General features: G+C 32.4%; 1 protein-coding gene across 1 annotated transcript in view; it reads right to left on the bottom strand.

Annotated features, from left to right (window-relative positions):
- Positions 1-851: 851 nt before the first annotated feature.
- Positions 852-19624, bottom strand: part of HGF (hepatocyte growth factor) — a 62798-nt gene continuing 44025 nt past the window's right edge. The window contains exons 11-19 of the mRNA XM_008149569.3: positions 18359-18461; positions 15001-15134; positions 10777-10815; positions 9260-9356; positions 6081-6155; positions 5074-5220; positions 4620-4726; positions 4347-4492; positions 852-1265 (exon numbers count right to left, since the gene is read on the bottom strand). Coding sequence (XP_008147791.2) covers positions 1089-1265; positions 4347-4492; positions 4620-4726; positions 5074-5220; positions 6081-6155; positions 9260-9356; positions 10777-10815; positions 15001-15134; positions 18359-18461 — 1025 coding nt within the window. The 3' untranslated portion in view covers positions 852-1088. The remainder of the gene's footprint in view (positions 1266-4346; positions 4493-4619; positions 4727-5073; positions 5221-6080; positions 6156-9259; positions 9357-10776; positions 10816-15000; positions 15135-18358; positions 18462-19624) is intronic.

Genomic DNA, 19624 nt, shown 5'->3' with positions numbered 1-19624 from the left:
AAGTATTTCGATTTTTTTCTTCAATATATACTTTAATGAATAATTTGAAAAGGGGTTATTTGCAAATCTTTGGAGACATGAAAAATTTCCCCTGAAATAATTTTTAAAAATACTTTTTAACTTCAATTGCATATTCATCTAAGATTTTAAAAAATACTATAGGAAAATAAATCTAAAAATATCTTACATAAAAAAGTGGCCCTAAATTTGGAAGAAAGGAATGATACTAATACATATATCACTCTCTTCCCTTTAAGAATTAGAAACTACATAAAATAACTAGGATGATAAATATATGTAGCCACCTAGATTAGGTGTTATTTAACTTTGTGGGTCATGAACACACCCTCAATGCCAACCCTAGAGGTCATCTGCAGATTATATATCAGGATGAGCTTGTCATTTCTATTTTGCACCTTTCCTTAATATTTCTACTGGTCTTTACGTTTGTTTTTGTTTTTTTCTTAAGGAAAAACTATAAGTACTCTTTCAGAATATTTAAGGGTTACATTAGATACACCACAATTTGAACTCCAGTGCACCCAGGGTTGTGTATATGGGTACAAGTTCTTATAAAAAGCATGTGTACTAGTATTACAGGGTACACAGAAAGGAGGAACAAATGAAATATAATGTATGGCATATGAAAGGTAATATAACTTAATATTGAGTTACAATTTAAAAAAAAACAAGGTATAAATTATTTTTGTGAGGTTAAAATAATGTTTAACTTATGGTGCATTCATTCTTAAGAAACTAACCTTGGAAAGCGGTGTAGAGAGATTAATTGATTTTCCCATTAAGTCTTTTATCATCCAGCAATTATACCTTTGCATTTTTTAATCCATTCAAGTATCTTCAGGAGATATGTTACTGCACTTGCATGTACCTTTATTCACTTCAACATTTACAAAATAACACTCACAAACAAAACAACAGAAAACACCCATAAATATTAATGAGTATCTAACAAACATGACACTCAAGTGTCTTAGGATTGTTTTAAGTGACATTTTAATTCCATGTTCTCTGAATCCTCATGTAAAAGAGAGTTGTATTGATGGAAACTTCAGGCACAGTTACATCAGCTATGACTGTGGTACCTTATATGTTAATATGACTTTATGTATCCATTTTGCATAATATGCTACTCGGACAAAAATGCCAGGACGATTTGCAATGGCACATCCACGACCAGGAACAATGACACCAAGAACCATCCTCATTTTATGTTGTTCACAAACAAGCGGGCCACCATAATCCCCCTAGGAAGAAGACATGCAACAATAACAACAGCAAAGTATTATTTTAGAAATAAAAATGATTCATTAGCACTTTCTATATAGATTTGTATCTCAAAGGTACATATATACAAAAAAGAGAATAACTTTAATTTAAATAAAATTTATGTATTAAACCATTGATTATATTTCTATTGAGTTAACTAAGTAAGACTGAGATAAGTACAAAAGTTCAGTGTTCTATAATGTGTAGTATTCATTTGAGAATGACATATTTTCCATCTCTGAAAGTGGATTTTGCCTCTTTTGAATGCATACTAACACATAGCCACTGATAGCTATTTAAGAAGGTAGATTTTATATTTATTTTTACTTTATTCTGATATTTAAAATATGTTCAATACAGAATATTTGGAAAATGTAGATAAATGCAAGTACCAAAAAACCCACCTGTAATTATACATGTTTAATGATTAAATTGCGTTAAACTTTATTTCTAAAGCTTTTTTTCCTTCCTCCAATCCTGTCTCTAAAATGATATTAACAAGTGAAACAAAAACATGTAACTGACAAAAATAATTCTATTTACTGTTTAGATATTGCTTTTCCAGGCATAAAGAAGGAATGTTTTTGTACTTACTATTGGCATTAGTAGCTATACATAGTTATGTTTATATTCAATACCCCTCCTTGTGGAAGGCAGCCTGTGATTTTATGGCATTTTTTGTATGGTAACCCCATTATATCATCAAATATAGATATGTGATAGATGAATAGATTTTTTTTGTGTATATTTTTATATTCACATATGTGGGATGGGTCAAAAGTAGGCTTACAGTTGTTTGTATGGAAAATAATACAATAATGAATATATAAGAATACAAGAATAAAAACTATATTTCGCATGCTCATAACTGTAAACCTACTTTTGCCCCCACCCTATATTTACACATATTGTTGTATATAATCATTACAAATGTGCTTCATCACCTTCATGAACTATGTAGCCTCCTACAATTGTGATAAATGACTTTCGGCATCCTGGCATGAAGAAGAGTGTTTGAAACTATCTTAATTCTCTCACAACAGTGATGTGATGAGATAGAACTAAACTACTGTGAAATTTAGTTCTGTGATACAGATGGAAAGAAGAGAGCTATCAACATTCTATGATGGGAAAAATCAAAGTAAGGGTGAAGTAGAATATAAAACAGTAAAAAAATAGTTTATTCTATGAGACTTCATACAAATCATGCCACGTGAGTTAATACATTTGATTTTAAAATAAAATCACCAGTGAACTGCTTTATCATCAAAGCAATTTACATTGGGTAACTTTTACTAAATGTGATGCTACAAACATTTGGGAGATTTCTTTTTTAAGTGTTTAGATTTCAGTGGTTTCAGTGATTTATTGCCCTGTTTTAAAAAATATTCTAGAGGATAAATCTATTTTTGAGAAGTGGTAGAATCAACTTGAAGTCAAATCTTGTCCCTATAATAAAAATAACAAGTATGTGATAATGTGATGAAAACTCCAATGCTAAAGTTAGGAATCTAAGAATGTATAGATGATAAACCTGATTACAGGCTATTCCTGAAGATCAGTTGCCAAGGCATTTTTAGAAATGGCAGTAGGGCTGGGATAAGTGCATAGCTTCTTAGGTCTAGCTCAAACTTCATGTTCACAGGGCTCTTGCGGGGGGAAGAAGAAAGGAGGGAAGGAAGGAAGGAAGGAAGGAAGGAAGGAATTTAGGAAGGAAGGAAGGAAGGAAGGGAAGGAAGGAAGGAAGGAAGGGAAGGAAGAAGGGAGGGAGGGAGAGAGGGAGGGAGGGAGGATTCCTTTCTCCTTGTTCTTTTCATTTGTTATAATGAACACAGTAATACTGACTTACTGGAAAACAGGGAATTTAAAAATGGTTATAAATATATAATCTGTTTCTAACCATATCATCTTAAGCAGTTCTAAAATATCCTTAACTAAGTAAATGCTTTCTTTTCAGGAATAAGTCTCAGAGCAATATATTTAACACATGCATTTCTATACATATTAATGCTCCATACTTAGGCCATTTCCTACATGTCAAAAGACATTTCACTAATACTGAACTCATTCTATGCTTTGCTACACATAATATTCTACAATTCCACAGCTCCCAGGCTTGAGGAGTGTGTCTCTTACATTCAAAAATACATCTAAAGTAACAGTTTAACAGCTTGTCTATGTAAAACAGGGATAGGAACACTGCCAAGTTGAAAGAACAGTTGCCTAACAAATTATAATGTCCAAGCTCTTACAGTCATAGACTTTGACCTTTTGGTTTTTAAAATAGAATTTGTTAACACACACACACACACACACACACACACACACACACACACACACACACACACACTGACTTAATGGAAAACACATTTAAAAGTTAAAAACTAGACAGGTATTTCTTTTAAAAAAATATATATATATTATATATTGATTTCAGAGAGGGACAGGGAGAGACAGAAACATCAATGATGAGAGAGAATCATTGATCAGCTGCCTCCTGCAAGCCCCCTACTAGGGATCGAGCCTGCAAACCCGGGCATGTGCCCTGACTGGGAATTGAACCGTAACCTCCTGGTTCATAGGTGGACTCTCAACCACTGAGCTACACTGGTTGGGTTAGACAGATGTTTCTTAATAAAATTATTAATTTAGTCCATTTAGGGAGAATTTGGGAAGATTAGATAAATTTAGAAAAACATTAGAACAATTAAAGCTATTATATCAAACTCCTATTGGATGCTTCTCATTAGAACAGCTTCTTTTAGAGTTCTGGCTCTGTTAGTTTATTGGGGCTTTTTGTTTGTGTTTTGGGTCTTTTTGTGTGTGTTGTTTTTAGAGACAAATGCCATCACAGTTTACTGCTAATGAAACATGGATTGTATCACTGTTTAGTTCAAATAAAAAGTACAAAGATAATACTGGGTTATCTTTCCCAATTCCTCTCTCTTGGAACATGTTGGTGTACAATGATTTTCGTTTGAAAAATATAGACAAAAAAATAAACATGAGAAACTATGCTACTAATCACTTATGCCTTATTTAAAAAGCTCCCTTTTTACCTCACATGGTCCCGTTGCAATATTTTCAGCTCCAGCACATATTTCAGATTCATTCAGAGTCACCTTCCCTTGATGATATTGGCTGCATTTCTCATTCCCCATAATAAAGAGATGTGCTACTCGTAATAGACCATCAGAGTTGATCACTAGAGTAGTAAAAAAAAAAAAAAGTACAGTTAATGAGCACAGGGTAAGGTGAGAAAAATAAGAAACAAATACATTTTTTAAATAAAATAAATATGGTATTGCCTTATTTTATGAAAAATAACTTACATCCAGTGTAGCCCCAGCCGTAAACACTGCAAGTGGTTTTTTCAGGAATTATGCATCCATAATTGGGTAAATCAATTGTACTAACAAAATTATCCAGGACAGCAGGTCTGAAAAGACAAAATATAATGGTAGCATTCTTGATTGGATTCAGTACAAATTAACAGATTGAAATGTAGCTTTAATATTTAATACGATGTTTAGAGAGAATAAAAAGTCATGTTTCTTAACAAAGAAAAGAGAAAAAGGGAATGTTTAATATATAATTTAGAAATCTGTAGCAGATGGTAGGTAAATTAGTTATACACACAAACACACACATATACATTCATATATAACACATGACTTACATTTTTATAACAAATCTACATGAGAGCGGACGAATAGCCACATAGTGGAAAGAGCTTTAACAATGTCAGTCTAGGTTAAAAATGCAAAACCTCCTGTAGGAACTAACCTAGCAAGCTTTAGTAATACCAGGTCTGATCCTTCAGGCCCGTATACCACCTGGGAAACATTGAGAACCTGTTTGCGTTTCTCATCTCCTCTTCCATGGACATCATGAATTCCAAGCCAGACTTCATAGTCTTTCAAGTCTTTGTTTCTAAGTAAAAAAAAAAAAAAAAAGGTAAAATATAATTTTAAATTGTGTAAGATTATTCATATATATTATTTTAGCTTATAAGTGCAGAAAAATCACCTAAATTTAAAATCTCATTCAAATATAATAAAGAGCAACATATTTATTATGCAAAGTTCTGGTGGCTAAAAGTACATATAAGAAATAGCTTATAAACTGATGAACATCAAATGGCCGTTTCAAAAATTTTGATTATGTTTTGCTAGAGAGAAAATTTTTTTCAGGCAATTTTACTACAAAGTTTCCTTTTACTTCAGCTGTGTGTACCTTTGGTTTCTTAATGGGGGTTGAAGATTTATACTAACAAAATTGGAGTGACCTTGATGAGAATCAGGAAGTTAGCTTACAAATGCCGCCTCCTATCTTTTCCTTAGACTAAGTTTCATTGGAAATTATCCCCAGGATGATTTGGAGGCTATCTCTCCATAAGAAAGCAGAAATGAGGATTGGGAGAAAGTTTTTGATAATTCACTAAATTCAATAATAAAAAAAACAAAAAAAGAAAAAGAATTTCTATCTAGAAATATAGAGTGCAAGAGGTTGTGATTAAATTATTTGCATAATTCTAGCAATTTTCCCCTCAAATTAGAGTAATGCCAATTGTGGGAAAAGGTGAATAGAAGCAGTACCCAGTAAGTAAATATAATTAAGTCAAAGAAAGTTTTGTTAGCTAAATCTTAAAAAATAAAAAAAAAAATAGTGTCTTCACCCCATGCTGGTGAATCTCTGTTAAGTAAATACACATACTAAGTCTAAAAGCTAAGTGGAAGCCATGCATATTTTTAACTGCTCAAAACAAATAATTGGTTTCAGAAACACTTTACCGAGAAGGGAAACACTGCCTTGCAGTAAGAATCCAACTTTCCTTTATCAATGATCCTCCGCAGATATGTTTATTTCTACAAGAAAGAGGAAAGAGAAACAAGTAACATCTGTGCAAGGTTGGCTGCCAATTAACTCAAAATCTATGGCTATATTTGTTAAAAATAAATGCATTTGAGAGAAAAATGTAGAAATTAACCCAACTAGAATAAAATGAGTAATCCTTTTATCAGAAAGAGATGTTTGGTAACTGCAGTGTTAGCATTTTTTTTTCATAATGTGATTACAATTTTATGAAATCAACTTTATTTTTGTATTTGGAACCCTGTCACTACATACCAAGATCTATTCCTTATGAGAGAAAGTATGTGCTACACATATAGGATAATTAGAATGAACAAAAATATGAACCATAAAAGCAACATAGATTTATTCAGTGTTTCATTATGAAAAGTGCAAATTTAAGTTTTTATTTAAACTCTAAAAGACATGTGGTGGCAGCAATATATAAAATTTGGACACTATTTCCTTCATTCATTACCATTATTTAGCTCTGATATGTTAACTTAAAATACAACTGAGTTTGAATACATTTGTTTGTTCAGTTTAAGACCAGCAACATATCATTAAAACAAGTTTGCAAGACATATCATCTGGAAAATTTTAAGATATTTGTGGAGAATAATAAATACTAGTACATTTATTTTGGTGATATCCAAAATCTGTAAGTCCATTGTTTTTGGCAGAGAAATAAAAAAAAAAGTACAACTTTTCACAATTTACATTTCCAAAGTGTACAGATGTTCAGTGCTTATGAGAATAATAGCAAAAGATTCCCAGATTAAGACCATGGTTATTTATGGCCTGTACCACACAGGAGGATAAGAATATATATCGAGTTTTAATTTCTGTTCCTCTCAGTATGTGTTTTGGAAGAATAACTAAACAGCTGTTGTTTCTAGAGAACTTGGATTTAAAAGAAAAATATTTTCCCCTAAAAGTTTATAGTACTCTGATCTAATGAAAAACAGTTTTATCTACTTCTCCACAGAAACTTCCAAAGGAGTATCCTTGTATACTATACTGATAATAATAAATTCATATGTACATATCTCTTTTTTATGGAGTTATGAGATTTGCAAAGAATAATTATTTTAGAAATGTGGATTTTTGAGACATTTTCTATAATAAATAGAATGAAACAGTCCCCCAAAATTTTGCAGCCTTCATTAAATCTTCATCTTGTATAATTAGCTTTAAAATTCTGGTAGGTTTCACAACTCTATTTCAGTACTACACACCTAGGACAGCTACCCTACAATTATCATCACACATATTTATAAAAGTTGGTCATTTATTCCTCAAAAGAAAGACATACTGAAAGAGAAATTTAGACCATCTTCTACCTGGTATATATGAAAGGATTCTGTTTGCTAAGAATTGGCTTATTTATAAAAGAACTTTGATTTCAAGTTGTCTCTATTCTACTTTAATATCACTGTGACTTAATTGTAGTAAAATATGTACTTTCTCTACTCTAGGAGGCTATAGTTAAAGGAACAGAGAGGGTTTCCCAAAATAAGATATATTTGAGTTGGTATTTGAAAAATGAGAAGGATTTTCCAAGCACAAAATATGGAGGAAGAAAGCTACAACATGTAGTGGGAAGAACAGCACAAAGGCTTGGAGGGGAAATGTAAGGTGTCTTAAAAACAATAGAAAATATGGTTAGAATTCAGGTTCATTGTTGAGTGATGAGGCTCTAGTAAAGATGGATATTGACAAAAATATTTTAACATTCTGATTACCATATGCCATAATATATGTATTATACAGAAAGTTTTAAGTTCATACTTTAAGTTAACTCTCATGTTCAATATAAAACTCTGACAACAGAATTACTAACCTTAATTTTTGTATAACAGTATATTTTGCATAGTGATTTCATATAGAACATACCATTCATTATTTAAAGCATTGGGAAATAGACATGCCAAGAATTTTTTTATCTACACTAAATATTACAATAGCAGGAATACTCAACCATCACTATTGTTTTGTTTTGTTTTTAATATTTATGCTTAGTTCTCATGCCTTTATTTTTTTATTTTTATTGATTTCAAAGAGGAAGGGATAGGGAGAGAGAGATAGAAACATCAATGATGAGAGAGAATCATTGACTGGCTGCCTTCTGCATGCCCCCTACTGGGGATTGAGCCCACAACCTGAGCATGTGCCCTTGACCAGAATCGAACCTGGAACCCTTCAGTCTGTAGGCCGACACCCTATCCACTGAGCTAAAGCGGCTAGCCATCACTATTGTTTATTAATATTTTTCTTAATGGTAAAATATTCTAGAATTTAACATTACTGCCATTCTTATTAGTATGACAAGGAAAAGTAAAAAAAATAAAAGAAATATAAAATTTGTGATATAATTATGAATAGGCATGTTAGAAAATAAAGTCACAATATCCTAGACTGGGAAATTAATAGCATATGCATTGTAACTAGTCTGATATCAAGGTATAAGTAAGTTCTCTATGTTTTGCTTAATCGGAATTGAAGTGCCACTTGTAATCAGGGACAATGCCCACACATAATGAGACTTTTGTGAACATTGAAAAGGGTACTGTACATATAAATGGTGGAATACTACTCAGCTATAAGAAAGGATGAGATAGCGCCATTTGAGAACATTATGCTAAGTGAAATAAGTCAGTCAGAAAAAGCTAAGGACCATATGATTTCACTCATATGTGGGATATAAAACTGAAACTGGTGACCACAAACAGTGGTGGGTGGGGGCAGAAAGAGGGTCGGGGCAGAAGTGGGTCCTAATATATGGTGACAGGAGAAGATTTGACTTTGGGTGGTGGGCACATGGTGCAATATACAGATCTTATAACATAGAAACCCACACCTGAAATCTATATGTTCATGTTGACCAATGTCACCCCAATCAATTTAATAAATAAATAAATAAAAAGTTACTCTCTGAAGAGGAACAAAAATATAGGGCTGTTTGGCAAGCAGAATGTCATCAATCCTCTCTTGAGCCCCCCTCATGTGAGGGCCCATGTGGAGGGCACAATTTGCGTGACCACATATGGCCATACTGCTGCGAATACACCTTCTGCAAATAAGCCAAATATGTATGATTTGTGTCATTAATAATTACCTGTATTTCAAACTAACCATCCATCCTACATTTGTTCGTGTTGGAATTCCATTTACAACTCGTAATTGTTTTGTTTTGGCGCAAGATATTACAGGATCTAAAAAGAGAACCAAACATAACTTCTATACATGATTTATATACATAAATGTTTTTAATTAAAAAATTAATGTTGACATTATTGCAGGAGTCCTCCTTCCCCCATTTGTCCACCTCCACTCTCCCCTGCCTACACCTTCCTTGGCCCTTACAAATGGTTGTCCATGTCCATGGGGTATGCACATATATTCTTTAGCTGTTTCCTTCACTTTCTTTATCCAGTCACCCTCACCCCACTCCCCTTAATATTTTAACAAAACATTGTTTAATACTGTGCCACTCGGCAAAGGTACCTAGGCAAAGGTACCTAGGCAAATGTACCTTAATTCTGTCAGAAGAACATTGGATGGTGAAAATGTTTTATGGCTACAGTGCCAAATCTGGCCCAAAATGTTTGCAATCCTCATCTTAGATGAGTAACAGAAAAACTAATCAACTCAAAGTCAACAGCATTGCCATGAGAGCGACAGTGGCTTTCCTCCCCCAGCACTAAGAAAGTAGAATTCTCCATGTCTATTAGTGACTGTATTTCCCCCACCAATCTCAACATAAAATTTAACTATGTCATTTATGGTGGTAATTTCCAAATGCCAACACAAATCAATAGCCTGAATGAGACAAACAAACAGAAAATATATTGGGTTTATTATTTCTGAAATAGTAAAGTGAGAATGCAGAGCAATTTTAAAATAGGTTATCAATATTCTAATTATTGATATTGTATCCAAATGACATAATTACTATATTCAAATCAATATATCCAAATGACAATATAGAATTCTCTGAAGTAAACTTTTTCCTGACCCTCCTCTTTGTTCCTTGCCTTATCCTATCAACTAGTCTAAAAATGACCTCTGCTAGCTTCTTCAGCCTGGAACAAAGCAGGTGGCCTCTTAAATCAAAACACTTGAGTGATTTCCTTTAGCCCAAAAAATATGCGAAAATTAAAAACCAGTGGCTCTCAACAGATTTTCTTAAATTGAGGATTAACCGAACCTCTCAGGCTGTGTCATCTTTGGCCTAGTAGAGCATTCAAAGAGCTTTAAAAATAGAGCGGGATAGAGATGCTGCATAATTTCCCAACTTTTTGGTTTCATTCCTTTTGATTTTTGCATCTTTATTAACTTAAAAAGAGGGTAAAGGTCCATACATACATTTTGGCTAGAATTAAAAGAAATATAAATGCTTTTTCAAGGTTAAATATAACTTCTTATAATGTCTGATAACAAAATTGAATTTTGATATGTAGTATGCAGTTACCTTTGTAACCCCATACATATGCACATCAAAAAAAATTAAGTAAAAATAGACTAACTTATTTTTATAATGGAAGTTAATATAGTGATAAGGTATTTTCCTATGAAGAAAGCAATGACTCATTTCTGACACATAGAGACACAAATATACAAAATATTACTTACGGTCTAAGTTGACTATTGTAGGTGTGGTATCACCTTCACCTGTAAAAATAAGTATGTACACATATACATAATTCATACATACATATTTCTGTAATATAAAACCAAAGCTATATACTGAAATTGAAATATCCACGAATTGGATAATTTACTAGAACTATTGACATTTTATTCAAAGACAAAATGGAATAGTACTCTTTTGAGTAATTATGTGTCCTTTTTCCCGGACAATAGTGAAGGTGTGTGCCTGCTGGTCGGGGGTAAGGTGGAGAAAGTTCTGTTTTATGACTGTGGAGGGTGTCTACTGGCATCAAGGAGCTGCCTCACTACCAAGATCCCCAACACTGTACACAGGGACCATTTCATTTAATAGCACTAATACTTATTATTGCTAGCTTGTGCCATTCATATCGATAAATTATGTTTTTATTGTAATGTGGCCCATTTATATTTTTTTCTGAAAATTATTTTTTAAAAATACAGTTGAGGATAATTGAAACTTCACATGCTTCAGAAAACTTTAAGAATTCCAGAAGGTAGAAATCAACATCATCAATGGGAAAAAAAAAGAATAACAATATGACTTTTTTTCTTAGAATATTTCAAAATTGGTTTTTCCAGATGATAGTAAAAAATGTGGAAAAAAGAGAACACTAGAAACTGGAAATTAATTCTAACTGAAACTTCATAACTTACTCCTTTTTCATAACTTCCTTACTGAGACTTAATTGCTACAAAGAGAAAGGCTTAGAAGATGCTAAGACTTGAGAGTACTTATGTAGTAACAAATGAGGCACAATTCATTTCCTGGAGTTTAATGTCTGACTGTTCAGAATTGATGGCATAGAGTTTAGTCAAGCACTGTTTAGACCCAGATGGTTGTTAATCCCTGGAAATGCTCTGAGCTCAAATAAACTGACAACAAAAGAATAACGGCATATGGATTCCTTTGTAATAGATGCAAATTTGATTGTTATTTATAGAGAATCTCAAGAGTTTTTACTTAAGCTCATTTACCAGGTCTAGGTATTTTAAATTAATAAGGGTACATTTCATTATTTACTTTCCCTTTAGCTTATCCTGAGGGAGGGTTTTGTCTTAGAGTCAGCTGAGGTCAAGGTTTTAGTTTATAGTACAAATAAGGATTGAGGCTGACTGTGGGTCATTAAAACATCAAGGACATTGGTTTTTCCACTCAAGTCAAGTACTTAAAAATTCTAAAATAAAAAACTATATTTTTATTTCTTATGTTGTCCTGACGAGAAAGACTATTTATTCTATCCTTAATTGCATCTCAAGTTTTCTATTTCTAAGTATCAAGCTAATAGAACAACACAGTATTTAGTTCATTATTGTACCTTACTAAAATATTTAAAATTTAAAAATGTATACACATAGTAAATTGTGGACTTTAATAATAATTAATATTATTGGTATTAATATTAATTAATCATTGATAATATATACATATATATAGTTTCTTGTAAGCAGATATTTCTCCCACTTTAGAATTAGCTGAAATACCACTTAAAGTCAGATTTCTGGAGATTCTGAGTTGAAGGCTAGATTGTGAATTTTTAAAAAGCATTCCAGTTTCTTCTGTTGTACACTTTGAGCAAAATCTTGAAAAACTGCTCTCTAGGCCTTTTCTATTTTACCATCAAATACTATTCTCAATTTTCCTCTTTTACTTCTTTCCCACTATCTCCACCATAGTACTCAAATATAAAAAAAATATATGTATGTATTGATTCAACTTATATTTTGAAGAAGGAAAACATGTCAAAGATAAAAGTTGTATTTATGTGTTGTGTGTTTATATGGCCTCAGATTCAAACCATGAACTGTTATTGAAAACAAAAGAAACCTTTTAATATATTCTTAAATTTTTGAGTCAGGTTCAAAACTTTATGAACATCACATATTTCTCCAGGCAGATATCGATGCTCCCATTCTCATTATTTATTTTAACATGAATATATATTTATTAAATAATTATATTTGCAATTATTTACATAAATGTCTCCTTTGTACACTGAAAACTATGTAAAGGTAAGAAACATTGTTTATTATTGTTGTATACCTAGTGTGTTATGTAGGGCTTTGCACACAATAGTAACTCAATTTTAAATTGTTAAAAATGAATAAGTAAATACAAACTTAATTGTAATAACTTGCCCAAGGTACTTATAGTGATAGAGTTGGAATTCTTACCCAGAGGTCAGAGATAAAGCTCTTAATCACTACTCTCTAGTTGTTAAAAACTAAGATTTTTTTCTAAGCTATATTGTGTTTGTGTACAGATAAATGTCTAAACATTTCTCCAGTCTTATTTTTGCATATTTGATGTTTTAAATATATGTTAAATATAATTTTGTAAGCTAATAAAACCTTTACATGTTTTGTACCACAATTGTATAGCACAAAAATGATTTATATAGTCTCTGCAGTTAAATAAATAAGACCTCAAATCTTCTAAAGATAAATTTTATTAGCCTTTCAACAGTGGTAAAATGTAAGTAAATCCTGGCTATAAATATTAGTTAGAAAGATGACAGTGTAAAAATATTTATTAAAATTAATGTTTAGAATAAATTGAAATAAAAATGAGTTATCTGCAATAGCATTTAATCAAATACTAGCAACACCTTGAAGTCTTTCAATAGCACATGACAACTTTTAGTTTTAAAATGTTAGTTGGAAATATGTTTTTAAAACTTTTAAATTATTAGAGTCCTGTGTCCATTAGGTTTGTAATCCAAAGCACAGTTCCCTGAGATTCTATGGAAGCATTTTACTCTATGTGCTAACACTAAGCTACCGGGATTTTTACATATCTGGAATTCTGTCGGAAAAGCATTAGAACCGGTTTTAAAAGCCAGATCATTGACTTTTTTCCTTCTCCCTAGATCATTGGATAGTCTACTAGCCTTTATTAGTCTTTTTTTAAAATATGTTTTTATTGATTTCAGAGAGGAAGGGTGAGGGGGAGAGAGATAGAAACATTAATGAGAGAGAATCATTGATTGGCTGCCTCCTCCATGCCCCCTATTAGGGATTGAGCCCACAATCCAGGCATATGCCCTGGCCAGGAATTGAACCTGTGACCTGGTTCATAGGTCAATGCTCAACCACTGAGCCATGCCGGCTGGACATCCTTATTCTTAATCACAGAAACTTCACAAAAATTTTCCATGAGGTAAAAGTAATATTTAGAAAAATTACTTCCTTTAACTATTTTTTTTTAAATCTGTGTGTCAAAGAAGTAGGTTTGTTTGCTTGTTTGTTTTAGCATTAAAACTTGAAAGACATCTTCTGTAAAAGAACATTTTCAGGACCTACAAAAACCCTAATGTGTGAAAAACAGAACACCAGAGAAACACTATTTTTGAGGATTTGTTTTCTTTATTTTTCTCCTGAGTTATCTTTTTCTTACTGATATATAGGAGCTCTTTTATGTGGAGTATATCAGACATATATTTTACATGTATCTTTTACTTTATGCACTAATACTCTTTTAACAAAATTCTCTTGGGCTCAGAGAGTGGATGGAATGCTCTAGACTTCTTAGTCTTGGGCTAAATAACTGAAAAGAGAGAGACACCACTACCTCAGGTCTCTTCTTGGGATGGTTAGTGGGTCGGGGGCCTTTACTGAAATCTCTGCTACATTCAAAGGCTGAACAGATAGTACTGGTGATGAGAATGGGGAGTTCTTCCTAGAGCGGTCATATTAGAGCCATGACCAATGATTGTTTCTGGATTAAATTTGAGAATCTTCTGAGGAAGGAAAGTCCTCTTTTAAAAGGTCAGCAGAATGACCCGGTTGGCATGGCTTAGTGGTTGAGCATCAACCTAAGAACCAGGAGGTCACGGTTCAATTCCTGATTGGGGTGCATGCCCAGTCCTCAGTGTGGGGCAGGCAGGAGGCAGCCAACAAATGATTCTCTCTCATCATTTGATGTTTCTATCTCTCTCTCCATCTCCTTTCCATATATATATATTTTAAAGGTCAGCAGAATGTCTCCTTGTCTAGATGAAAGATGAAGAAAGTGTGTGTGTGTGTGTGTGTGTGTGTGTGTGTGTGTGTGTGTAGTACATTCTCATTAAGGGATCAAATGCATCCCGCCTATATTATTATTTTCACCTCTGATTAAGATATCAATTTAGAGAAGATGCAGTATATTTAAAATATTTCACCTGAAAAAAGATTATTAAATATACTTACAACGAGAAATAGGGCAATAATCCCAAGGAATGAGAGGATTTCCCGTGTAACACCAGGGACCATGGGCATCATCATCAGGATTCCGACAGTAATTCTTATTTAGCTTGCTAGCATCTGGTTCCCAGAAGATATGCCTGCATAAACAAATACTCTGAACATCACAAGATGCTCATTTTGTCCAAGAAAAACAAAATGTCACCAAGAAGATAAAACCCGAGCACATAACTTTCATTATAGATATGGCACAAGCTTCAACTGATAGGAATTTTGATTATTGTGTTTGATATTTATTTTGTTGTTTCTACAGTTTGGAAGCATGTTCTCTAGCTCAGGAATATGGAATAGGGCTGCATAATTAGCATAGTTAAATGATGAAAGATTTTATGACTTTATTTCTATTTAATAATTGCAGTGGTAAGGCAACAATATACCTGTGCATGGAAATGGAGAAACATTGGCAAAAAAACAACAACAAAAAGCAGATGACAAAGAACATCAATATTATAAAATAACTAGAAAACATAATCCATTGCAAAGTACTTTTTTGTTTCAGTGACATATGAAGCATCTCTTGCAAAATAACTATGCCAAAATACAAGAAGAAACATTGAAAAATTAATAATAAAATAGTTAAATTATAAAATATCATTGGTCATAGAGTTACAAAATGTGACGTCTTGACAGATAACTGAGTAACACTTTGGCCTTTCATATTTTACATCTTCACTAAATTTATTACAAAAGAAAAGCAAAAATACTGTATATAAGTCCATACTTGCTTATATCACTAAAGGCCCGATGGTCAAAATTCGTGCATGAGTAGGCCCTCGCAGCCCTGGCTGCCTCAGCCCTCGCAGCCCCAGCTGTGTCTGGAAGGCCATCCAGAAGTCCGTCCGGAAGGTCACTCGGACGGTCATTCCACTGTTCTACCGTTTGGTCAATTTACATATTTGCTTTTCTTATTTTAGATAGATATTTATAATTACCTCAGTAATATTAGTGAAGTCAAATTCTACATGGCCATCCTACATAGTCATAAAAACTATACCTCTAACTGGATTTGTTTTGGATTATTAATTACTACCATCTTTACTGTAATTAATATGTAATTTTAAAAATTGGGAAGAACTTTGGACATGGAAACTTAGATCATCTTTTCAAACTTAGGTTTATTTTCTGGAGCAATAACAACAGAAAACATATAATACTATGTGCCAGATTCTATGTGATTTACATATGTAACCTAAGTGCCACCATGCAACTTAATCATTCATCAATTTCCTACAAATTATTTCCAAATGACTTAACTATTTCCAAAAGTAATCTTAAGTTTAGTAAATTAATAGTTATAACCATTGCAATACCTAAGTAAATGTCACATCTTTCCAGTAATATGCTGCTAAGTATTTAGCAAATGGAACTCTGAAGTGTGTAGGAAGGGAGTCTTTATAGGTTTCCCCTGATTATTTTTGTGGTGTAAATACTTCCATCATACAAACATTGACCTTCTAATGAGAAATTAGTAAAGGCAGAGTTAGTACAATTGTCTCTCACAGGTTTGTCCATAAGAGCTAGATCCACCCCTTTGTATTTCTAAAAATGAGTTTTAAAATAGCAGTGTTAAAAGCAGCATTTAATTTTAATCATGCTGATTCCTGCCTAAAATTCTTTAATGAATCCCTTTAATGCTCAGGATAAAATCCAAACTTCTTTAAACAGCTTACAAGTCTCTATATAGTCTTGCCACTGGAGAATTCCTTGTCTGTGGACAGTGGCCAAATTACATTGTTTCAACCTTACCAAAATTATTTCTGACTTTCAAACAATTCAATCTTTAGGCTTTTGAACAAGCTATACCTTCTGCCTAATGAACTCTTTCTCCCATATTTCCTTTCACCAATTCCTACTTATCTCATGTCACAGCTAATGTCCCTTCCTCTAAGAAGTCTTCCTGATGATCAAAGGTGTAAGTGGCACTTCTTTGCATTCCCACAGCATAAAATATGCTATTTTCATAATTTTTACAATATGATATTGGCATTTTCTGGCATTACATACTAGAATGTGAGATCTATGAGGACAGAATTCTGCTTATGCTTGAAGTCCTAGAGCTACTGCGCCCAATACTGTGGCTATTAGCTACATGTGGCTACTGAGAAATTGATATGTGGCTAATCCAACTTGAATGGTGCTATAATTGTAAATATATGCCAGATCTTGAAGCTTTTACATTTAAGTATAAAAATGTAAAAGATCTCACTAATAAATTTATATTGAATACATAATTAAAATGAAAAAGCTTTAGATATATTTGATTAATAATAAAACTATATTTATAAAAACAATTCTGCCTGTTTATTTTTACTTCTTTAAATGTGTCTATTAGAAAACTTGAAAGTACATGTGCAGCTTACACATGTGAAATGCATATTTATGTTAGAGGGCACTACCTTAGAATTATCACTATTTGTGAAGTAAATTAATTGAAACACTATCATCCACTAGTGAGTACATTTTGGAAGAGAATAAAGGCTTTAGAGTTAAAGTGTGGCTGGAGGCAAAATGACTCAACTTCTCTGAGTTCTAAAATTCTTTTTCACACATATAGAATGGTCAAATGTGATAACTCATATAAAGCAACCATGCATATATTCTGGGATATTTTACGTCACAACTATGTCTCTACTTTTGTAATTTCAAACACACTAGCACTGTTGCTAGGTTTGAGTGGAAGATAACTTATTTTTCTGTGAATATGTCCAATGTCAAAATCTCTACCTCTCTGAACTATATAGAATTTTTTCCAATTATATTCCTTTTATTTTAGAAACATTTTATATGTCAAAATAAGGTTATATAAGGAAACCTGTCTTTCTAAGTTTTTAGTAGTTAATTGGATTTTAAGGTATGTATGTACATGAAAATGGTAACTTACTCAATTTTTATGAATATTATGAGAACATAATAATAAATGCACTACATGAAACATAAGATTTATCACTTAATTATTCATTGTCTTATCAAATAATATAAATTATTTTCTCAATATGACCATATCCTCCATATAGATGGAGTAAAAATGTATACCCACTTTTTGTTAATGTTCCCCATTGCACCTATCACAAAGCAGAACATACAGTAAGTGCTCAATAAATATGTACTGGTTTGAATTTCTTATTTAAAAGTTTGCTGTTTAGAGATAAAATATTAAATTGAGTTGCATGAATAATCAATCTAATGTTTTTGTTAGCTTATGATGATATAAAAATAATGGAAAGAAATAACAATGTGGATACCTGCATATATCTATTACTGTTATCACTACATACTATATATTGTAAGAAAGAAATTTACACACCGGTGTAAATCTTCCATGTTCTTATCCCACATTGAGCATGTTAGTCCAGATCGTGTTTTGGATAAATTGCCCATATAATTTTTGCCATTTCCACGATAACAATCTAAACATAAATAAATGGGGGGGAAAAAAAAACTAGTGAATACTAGGGAATACAGATAGAACAAAAACATTTTTATAAGCATATCAATTCATAAAAGTCAACATAAAAATTAAATCACTCTAAAATCTGTACAAACTAAAGTACTTTATTTTCAGCCAAATTTCTTTTTCATTAAAATGAGATTTTATGCAGTAAATTGCACATTTTTTAAAAAATCAAAGAAAAAATTAAATGGGTGGCTTTTAAGGACACTTAAAGTGGGAATTTTTAGAATGACATATATATTTCCCAACATTTTCTTCAGAAAAGAATGACGTAATGAACACTCACATACTCATCACATTTGTTGTGATTTAATTTTATCTTTCATGTGATTGGCATTCTGAATCACCCAAGCCAGCTGTGTTTTGTTTGTTTTCAATATGCTGGTTTTTAAAAAAATTGATTTTAGAGAGAGGAAGGACAAGGGGCAGAGAGATAGATGTGAGAAACATCCCCATATGTTAGAGGGCACTGCCACCTGCACACCCCCTACGAGGGATTGAGCCTGCAGCCCGCAACCTGGGTATGTGCCCTGATTGGAAATCAAACCAGGAAGAGAACCAGTGACCTCTTGGTTCAGGGGTCTATGCTCAACCATTTAGTCACACCATCCAGGCCAAGCCAAGTGTTTTGCAAATGCTCTTTAATTTAATCTTTTATTTTCTCATGAATAAAATCAAGTTAAAGACAGGAATGTTGAATAGGTGATATTTTGTTCTTTTCAGAGCTTTTATCATTATTACTGGTGAGTTTGATATCTTCGTTAAGTGGTGTAAAAGAAAAACTTCTTTTTATATAACAACAAAAACAAAAAATGTTGACACCTTTGAGACTGAGTAAACATCCTACTGCCAAGTAATAGTCACTTAATGGCTTAGGCATACTTTGGTTAATTTTGCATGAATTAGTACTATGCTGGTTTTAAAATGGTTACTTTTTTTTTTATCTCCCACACTTCTTTATTTATTAGTCGTCATTTTCTTGTAAATGAATATTTTCTTCTCCCCTGCTCCTTCCATTTAGGTATTATTACTGCCAGTAATAGCAGTGGTAGTGATAGCAATACTATTGTCAGTAGTAGAAGAAGTGATATAAATGTGGACTTATGAATTCTCTTAAGT

The sequence above is a fragment of the Eptesicus fuscus genome, chromosome 14, assembly GCF_027574615.1.
Source record: "Eptesicus fuscus isolate TK198812 chromosome 14, DD_ASM_mEF_20220401, whole genome shotgun sequence".
NCBI lineage: Eukaryota > Metazoa > Chordata > Mammalia > Chiroptera > Vespertilionidae > Eptesicus > Eptesicus fuscus.
The sequence above is the reverse complement of the archived record's forward strand: the minus strand, read 5'-3'. Positions and strand labels throughout refer to the sequence as shown.